General features: G+C 38.5%; 1 protein-coding gene across 4 annotated transcripts in view; it reads left to right on the plus strand.

Moving 5' to 3' along the window:
* Positions 1-9,217, plus strand: part of Cryzl1 (crystallin zeta like 1) — a 50,833-nt gene that overhangs the window by 16,734 nt on the left and 24,882 nt on the right. For all 4 annotated transcript variants that reach the window (XM_008835944.3, XR_003849975.1, XM_029564891.1 and 1 more), the window contains one exon: positions 4,923-4,995. In XM_008835944.3, the coding sequence (XP_008834166.1) occupies positions 4,923-4,995 (73 nt within the window). Of the gene's footprint in view, positions 1-4,922; positions 4,996-9,217 lie in introns of those variants that run through there.

A 9,217-nucleotide genomic window follows, 5' to 3' on the forward strand; every position in this document is an offset into this window, starting at 1 on the left:
TATAAAAATAATACATAAAATAGAAAAAAAAAGAAATACATATCTTCAAATGGTGAATAGAGATGGCTAAATGTGTCCTGATAAATATAGCATGATAACTTTTTTCAGCTTTTGCTGTTGTTTTGAGACAGGGTCTCACTATGTAACCCAAGGCTAGTCTTTAAACTCATGATCTTCCTGCCTCGGCCTTCCAAGTGCTGGGATTATAAGTGTGCACCTCCATGTCTAGGTTTTTCTCTTGTTTTTTTCTTGTTATTGTTGTTTGTTTTACAGTTTTCATAAACAGCTGAAATTTGTTTTATCCGAGATCTGGACGATGAAAGTCTAAGATCAGGGTCAAGCAAGGTTGTCTTCTATTGAGTTCTTTCTCCTGAGTTTGTAATTGACCTCTTCGCCGTCCTCACAAGGCTTTTTCTCTGCATGTGCCTGCTCCCAGTATCGTCTCTCTAAGACCCTAGTCTTGTTGGATTAGGGCACTACCCTCATGGCTTCATTAAGTCCTTGTCCCCAAATACAGTCACACTAGGAGTTAGGTCTTCAGCATGTCAATTAGAGTCAGGAAGCCAGTCAAGCTGTAACAAGCAATACAGACAAAAAAAATTGGTTGAACACCTTTTATATGTCCATGAATAGTCTGAGGCTGTCTAATGTACGTACGCTGTTACTAAAATTCTTTGGTGGGAGAATGTAAACAATGTCCACCTCCTCCTCCCTTAGTCTCAACAACAAACCCAGGTATGAGTCCACCTAAATGTACTCTGGGAAATCAATGCGTTTATATTTGGCTTAATTACAGAGCAGTGGGTGAGGTTTTACTTACAGGAATGCCCCTACCCCAAAAGTCTGCACTGGAAATCTTCACCCAAGCATAGATGATGGCTTTCCCAGAGCAGCACAAAATGGCCAGAGCCCTGCCTCTAGTCTTCCCCCGCTTGTGTACTATAGCCCCTCCCCTAGGCCACATGCAGTTACAGCCAAATTGCTCATAATGAGTTGGGAGATGTGGCTAGATACTCAAGTGAGGGTCCCATGACTCTCCCTGTTCATCCTGTGCTAGACATCTGCAGTCCAAAAGCCCAGTTACAGTGATCATAGGTAAGCAGAAAACCAGCCCAGCCAAGTTCAGGAGGATGATGTCTATCTGTCAAAGGACAGTACTATACAATATACACTAAGTAGAAATGCTCTCCAGTCGCAATTGCATAAAATTTTGAAGTGACATGCACAGATCCTGATAACATGTATATCCTGTTGGGGATTGAATCCAGGGCCTTTAGTGTGTTAGGGAAGCCCTCTACCACTGCACTGTATACAGAGATAACTGATTTCTAATAATTTTTTAAAACATTTTTTAAGAGATTATTTTTCAATTTTATTTTTATTTTATATGTGTATGAGTGTATTGCCTGCATGTATGTAAGTGCACCCATCTCATGCAATGCACTCAGAGGTCAAAAGAGGTCATCAGATCCCCTGGAACTGGAGTTATGGATGGTTGTTAGCCACAATGTGGGTGATGGGATTTGAACCTGAGTCTTCTGCAAAAGCAGCCAGTGCTCTTAACCACTGAGCCATCTCTCTAACCTGATTTCTGATGATTTTTATAAAACTTGGTTATACTTGTGATAGGTGAAAGAAAGGGTTGGAGAAAAGGAGATAAAGGAGACCAATGCAGTCGGGTGTGGTGGCACACACTTTTAATCCCAGCACTCAAGGCAGAGGCAGATGGCTCTCTAATGAGTTTTGAAGACAGCCTGGTCTACAGAGTGAGTTGGAAGCCAGCCAGGACTACATAGCAAGACCCTGACAAAACAGAACAAAACAAACAAAAACCACTGCAATAGAAAGCAAGTGGGAAATTCACCATGAAAAGAAGAAAACCAGTTATTCAATAATGAATAGGGTTATAAGGAGATGAAGAAAGGCCTGGAGATGTAGGAAATGTATATACATCTGTGACTACATACACATGATGCTTATAACGCACAAGGATTAGGGGAGCTGGGTTATCAACCTTGGAAGATATAGATTGGTCATGTACAGATGCTTCCTTTTGATCACATGATCACAACTGACCCATCAGATTATGGCCAGGTCCTCTGACTCAGTTTTAAGTCAAAACAAAAATTATAGAACAAGGTTCTAGGCTGCTGTTGGGCTACTCTGTACCATGGGTGTGACTAAAGAAATCCTGAAGTCTTGTCACCAAGGACTAGCACCAGTTCTTGTTTGCAGATGTTTGTGTTCGAAGATGTTCTTTCTAAAACTTCGAAAAAAACTGTTGAAATTAAATCTATGAGAGAATTTACTTAACAGAAAAAAGTGATAAATACCAGTTGAATTAAATATTGCTTACTATTAAGCACAATGGTTATAAAGACAGTATATTAATGTTTATGATACTTGTAGTAAGAAATACTTATATTAAGATATTATGGTTAAAAAAAGATACTTAAGAAAACAATGCAATTGCTAAATCCATGGTCATAACTAAAACTGGGCAGAAAGGGCATAATATAAAATAAGGTACACAGTAACAGTGTGTGCTAAGCATGCATAAGGCTCTGGGTTCAATCTTCAGTACCACCAAAAAAAAAGGCAAAATACCTGATATTTCTATAAGAAGATCACATCGATATGGACATTTTAGGAAAAGTATAAAGTTCCACATTGAACAAGAGATTTCTGGAAAGCCAGTAAATTATAGGAAGGCTTCTTTTTGTTTGTTTTGCTTTATAATTGAAAAATAATGGAAATATACAAGAGAATTACCTCAATTTCACTTTATTTACTCTTCCTAAAGTAAATACTATGAGATCTACAATCATGTTCAGTACATCTAAGATTATTATACGTGAAAGGAAATTAAATATAGGCTTATCTTAGTATTCTCTGTTACTTCAAAAGACAAGGAATTGGGGGATGGAGAGGTGGCTCAGCTGGTAGGAGAACAGGCTGCTCTTTCAGAGGACCTGAGTTCAGTTCTCAGCATCCACATGGTGGCTAACAACCATCCTAACTCCAATTCCAGGGGATCCAACACCCTCTTCTGACCTCTGCAGGCCTTGCACGACATGGGTGCACACACATGCAGGCAATATACTCATACACATAAAATAAAAAAATAATAAATAAGTTATTTTAAAAATAATAAAAGACAAAGAATTGGAGTAGGGATGTAGCTCAGTAGGTGGAGTGCTTGGCTAACATGACCTGGGGTCAACCCTCAATACCACATAAACTGGGCATGGAAAGATCAGTAGTTCAAGGTTATCCTCAGCTACATAGTGAGTTTGAGGTGAGCCTGAGCTACCTGAGATTCTGTTCTTACCACGCTACCTCCAAAATATAAGGCCTTACTAAAATTTGGTAAGAACCAAACAAAGTAATAATCTCTTAAAAACAATATATTCTTTTATTTTTTTTTCTGTATATGCGTGTATTGCCTGCATGTAGGTAAGTGCACCGTGTTGTACAATAACCACAGAGGACAGAAGAGGCTGTTGAATCCCCTGGAACTGGAGTTACGGACAGTTGTTAGCTGTCATGTAGGTGCTGGGATTCAAACCCGGGTCTTCTGTAAGAATAGCCAGTGTTCTTAACCACTGAGCCATCTCTCCAGCCCCACAATATATGCTTAAAAAAGAAAAAAACCTGGGACTGGGAATACGGCTCAGCACTCTCTGCCACATGATGCAAGCCTCCTGACCTGAGTTAGAGCCTCAAAACACAGCTTGAAAAGTGGAAGGTAGGGCTGGAGAGAGGACTTAAGCAGTTAAGAGCACTGGCTGATCTGGCAGAGGACCAGGGTTCAATTCCCAGCACCCACGTGGTGGCTAATAATTGTCCACTACTCCAGTTACAGAGGAATCCAACATCCGCATCAGACCTCCATGGGCATTGCACACATGCAAGCAATAAACTCAGACACATAAAATAAAAATAATAAGTAAAATTTTTTTTAATGGAAGGCGAGAACTAACTTCATAAAGTTGTTTTATGACCTCCTCATGCATACCATGGCTTGTACACCCCCACAAAATAAAAAATTTTAAATTCTACTTACCTTGAGTCTGAAATCATCATCGTACAATTTTTCTGTGCAATCCATCACTTCTTCCCATCTGCTCCCTAACCCAAGACTTATAAGAAAAACCTAGGTGATTTTTTTTTTTTTTTGAGTAGCCCCAGCTGGCCTGGACTTTACTATGTAGACCAGGCTGACCTCTGTCTCACCAAGGTCTGCCTGCTTCTGCCTCCTGAATGCTGGGATTAAAGGCACCATTTCCTGTAACCCAGGCGATTTTTAAAGGATATAGGAATTGGCCAATTTCTCTTATTTACCTGTGTTCTCTGCAGGCTCCTCCCCTCATCCTACCTGAATAGGTGCCTGTGCTTAATAAACAGTATTTAGCCAACTAAGACATGTTTGGGCTATAATTTTACCTCCTTTTGACAGTAAAAATGTTAAATAAAGATGTTATGGTAAGATTTGAATAATAATACACCTCCCTCCTCAACTTATGTCTCAGCAAGCTCTCGGTTAACTGCCCTGGAAAATGTGTTTTGTGTGTTGTTTGCTGCATCTTAATTTCAAGAGTAAATCACTTTTGCTTATTCTGTGACTTGGTTTTTTTTTTGTTTGTTTGTTTTTTCTCTCACTTTTCTAATGTGTAAGTTTTGGGGGTTTTTTGTTTTGGTTTTTGTGTGCGTGTGGTTTTGTTTTGTTTTGATTTGATTAAGGATCTCTCTGTACAGCACAGGCTGACTTAAACTCACTATGTTGCTCAGTTTAGCCTCAAGATCCTCTCACCTCCTGAGTGCTGAATTTAAAGCAAGTGTTAGGATTATAGGCATGTATCATCCCAAAAGTCCATAATTTATTCTTGATAATAACATGTTGATGTCTTTTGTCATGACAGCTTCTGGTAGAAATGAAGATGGAAAAGGATTTCTTTCCTGTTGGGAGAGAAGTTGCTGGAATTGTGTTAGATGGTTAAGTATATCTGTATTTTCTCTTTTTAGGGGGAGGGTGTCTTCCTGTAGCCCCAGCTAGCCTGGAACTTATCTTGTAGACCAAATTGACTTTGAACTCACAGAGCTTTGCCTGCCTCTGCGTCCCAGGTGCTGGCATTTTAGACGTGCATCACCATGCCCAGCTTGTATATCTATATTTTGTAAAGTTAAAAAAAAATTAATAGCTAATAGATTTATCAGTACATAAAATAATATGTACCCCTTCTAATATAAATTTATTTATAAACCAGTTTTTAATTAAAACTAGGATTTGATTTATAATTGAAGAACTTATTATATAGTTCAGTAAACAGGCATTAACTCATGAGTAATCCTATTAAATTAAATGTGGTTTGTTTTTGTGGTGCTGGAGCTGAAACCCAGTGCCTGGCTCGCCTTAGAGCATTTATAGTCATCTGCTCATGTGTTTGTGTCTATTTTTCTTCTAGACAACTCTTTGAGGACAAGGACTGTCCTATTAAGTGTAGAAGGAATAAGCAAGCACTCATTAAACAGAGAATGAATTAATGATCATTTGATTATACTTTTTCCTATGTTTTCCTTCATTTTGAGCATATTTTTATTATTTTTATTTTATGTGTATGAGTATTTTACCTGCATGTATGTAAGCACACCACATGCATGCAATGGCCACAGAGACCCCAAGAGGGTGTCAGATACCCTGGAACTGGAATTATGAATGGTTATTAGCCACCATGTGGGTGTTGGGAATTGAACTTGGGTCTTCTGGAAGAACAATTAGTGTTCTTAACCATTGACCCATCTCTCCAGACCCCAGTCTGAGCATGTTAAAGGAGAATAAAGTGATCATTTAGTTGAGTCAGAACATTACATTGAAAAAGAATATCATTAGTGTTAGAGATTAGAGTCACAGGTAAAATTCAAATATAGTCTATGCCATATTAGATTACAATACTAACATATTCATATGTATACTAAGAGCAAGCACACACTGATCACGAACTACCTATTAGTGAATATTGGGTGAATCTGCTTAGAAACATTATTTCACATAGTGAGAGTTACTGTTCTATACGCTAAAATCATTCTTTACTGTAAACTTTAAGATGGTCATAAAATCGCTCTGGTTATTTTTCCTCAGAAACTATAGTTCCCATTTTTGTATGAATGAACTGCTTCTTTTTTTTTTTTTTTTTTTTTTTTTTTTTTGTCTTTTTGAAGCAGGGTCTCCCTGTAGCCCCAGCTGTCCTGCAACTCACTATGTAGACCAGGCTGGCCTTGAACTCACAGAGATCCGCTTGCCTCTGCCTCCCAAGTGCTGGGACTATAGGCATGCACCACCATGCCCAGCTGAACTGCTTCATTTTTAAATACTCAATTAGAAGCAGACTTTAAAAAACTTTAATGAATGGAGCTACTGATAATTGCATACATTTGGTTCAAAGCTAACTTTGACAAGTAACTCAGCTTGTTTGTGAACATTGTACAAAGGGACAGTGTTAGGAGGTGGAGTGTGTAGCTCAGTGGTAGAGTTTGCCTCGTATACACAAGGCCATGGCTTCAATCCTTAGCACTGAAGAAAAAAAAAAAAGAAAAGGAAAATTCTTCTTCAAATATAGAATAGAAGATACTGAACAAAGTAATGGTATGAATACAGACTTGTTCTGAAATGAAAAGAAAGCAGGAAGGTGGACCACAGCAGGACCATTCATGAGCATAACAAATCAGATTGGCTTTCAGGAGATTATTAGGTTAGCCATTGAAAGGCAGATCTGAGGCAAACCAGTCCCTGGGCAAAAGGAAGGGTAGGCTCCTAGACTGACAGGCAAGAGGTAACAAAGTCCATAAGCTAGACAGTGATGGCAACTTCAGAAGAGGGACTGATTGAAGATGGCTGAGAAAATGACATCAACAGGGGTGAATGAGTGATTGGAGCAAGGGGATCAGAAGAGGCAAGGACCTTGAAGGGCACAGTGGTGAGTTCAGATTTATACTTGTTGAGGTCAAAGTATTTGAGCATGCCTTACTGATGGTATCCAGTAAGCAGTTACACGAGTCAGTGTGTAGATTGTTTTTGCAGTAGGAGAGTTGATGAGCCAGGGAGTGAGTAGAAATGGAAGGAACCTTTTGGAGTCCCAGTGTTGGAGGGATGATTGAAGGAGGCCAGGGGAAGCATCTGAATGATTCCAGGAGAAGGTAGAGAGCAGCAGAAGGAAAAGAGAAAAGGACATTGAAGCATTGGGAGTGATGACGCAGGAAGGATCCCAAGAGAAAGCAAATTACAAAAGGGAGGTAGTATTACTGCTGAGATGAATTCTGCAGTTGTTTTGGTCACAGAGCCAGCCACACTGACTCCTTCCATTTCATCTCAGTGTCATTGTCTGTAGAGTAGGATATTAGTGAAATAGTAGCACAGAGCATTCAGCAGAGTTGGACTTTTTTCTTTCAATTTCATCTTGTAACTCTTGTTTCTTTTTTTTGTGGTTTTTTTTTTTTTTTTTTTTTTTTTTTTTTTTTTTTGGTGTTTTTGAGACAGGGTTTCCCTGTAGCCCCAGCTGGCCTGGAACTCACTATATAAACCAGACTGGCCTTGAACTCACAGAGATCCATCTGCCTCTGCCTCCCAAGTGCTGGGATTAAAGGCATGAACTACCATGCCCGGCCCATCTTGTAACTCTTTAAACAAAATACTCAAATGGGTTGACTGATAGCAGAGGATGGATAATATACAGGTGTGTGGGGAGAAAGAGAGACTAGATACGGTATCATGTCTTAAAAGTTCCAAAGCCTAGGGCTAGAAAGATGGCTCAGCGATTAAGAACACTGGCTGTTGTTGCAGAAGACCCGGGTTCAAATCCCAGCACCTATATGGCAGCTAACAACTGTCCTAAACTAAACTCCAGTTCCAGGGGCTCCAACAGCCTCTTTTGTCTTTGCGGGCATTGCACAACACGGGTGCACTTACCTACATGCAGGCAATACACAGATACACATAAAAATAATAAAATATTTTTTTTTAAAAGTTCCAAAGCCTGAGCTAGTAGATGGTCCAGCAAGTAAAAGCATTTGCTATGCAAACCTGGTGACCTGAGATTGATCCCTGGATCCCATGCTGGAAATCAACAAGCGACTCCCAAAAATTGTTCTCAAACCTCCACATGTGTGCCATGACACACATGCATGCTGTACTCATATGTGCCATGGCACACGTGCATGCTATAGCATGCATGCGTTCACATGTATACAGTACTCATCATCATCATCTAAAAATAAAGTATCAGAAATTTCCTGAATATCTGAATTTACTTGCCAAGTCAAAATAATTTTTTTTTAGGAAATATTTTAATTTTATTGTTTGAGAATCTCAGACGTGCACATAATACATTTTGATCAAATTCAACCCTCTAATTACTTTTGTATTACAGTTTTTTGTTTGTTTGTTTTTGTTTTTTTTGGTTTCTTTAAAAATGCAGGATTTTATTAGGTACAGTGTTCAATAACATTCCACATTTCAATGTTTAGATAATACAAAATACTATTTTATTATTTATTTTTAAGCAGAGACAGGAGAAAGTAAAAGCACGAATTCTAGCAGCAGACGTACTCAACTATTATTTGTTGTATAACCTCAGACAAGGTATTAACCCTCTGTGCCTCAATTCCTTCAACTTTGAAACAAACATAATAGTACCTACATGCTACAGGTTACAGTACCTAGAACAGTACACATAAAGAGACAATGCTAAGTAAGCAACAAACTATAAAGCTTTGTGTTTCAAGCACTGAAGACTCCTAGACAACATAGTACACATGCCTACAAAAGCAGACAACTGTAATGTAAAAATCTTTCAAATGTCAGAAGGTTCCCTTAGATGCAGAGAGATGGCTTTGTTCATATTAAAAATTGATATCTTTCAAAAAAAAGTAATACTTGGCATTCCAGGTGACTGCTGAATGTACCTGAGGTTCAATATATTATTCTTTTCATTTAGGAGTATGCTGGAAATTCTATGTAATGCAAAGTTTTTTTGTTTTTTTTTTTAATTAGAAGAAGCATTTCATTACAACAGCATTAACCTATTCAATAACATTTTTCTGAGCTAGGGTATATCTCTTTAAAAATTGGCTGTACATTTTTAGGTTTACAGATGAGTTATTGCGCTTGTACAATCTTTTACTCATTATAAACTCTATAAGACATAAAATTAAATGAGGTTTT

Source organism: Nannospalax galili, unplaced genomic scaffold, assembly GCF_000622305.1.
Source record: "Nannospalax galili isolate Female #2095 unplaced genomic scaffold, S.galili_v1.0 scaffold136, whole genome shotgun sequence".
In the NCBI taxonomy this organism is placed as follows: Eukaryota; Metazoa; Chordata; class Mammalia; order Rodentia; family Spalacidae; genus Nannospalax; species Nannospalax galili.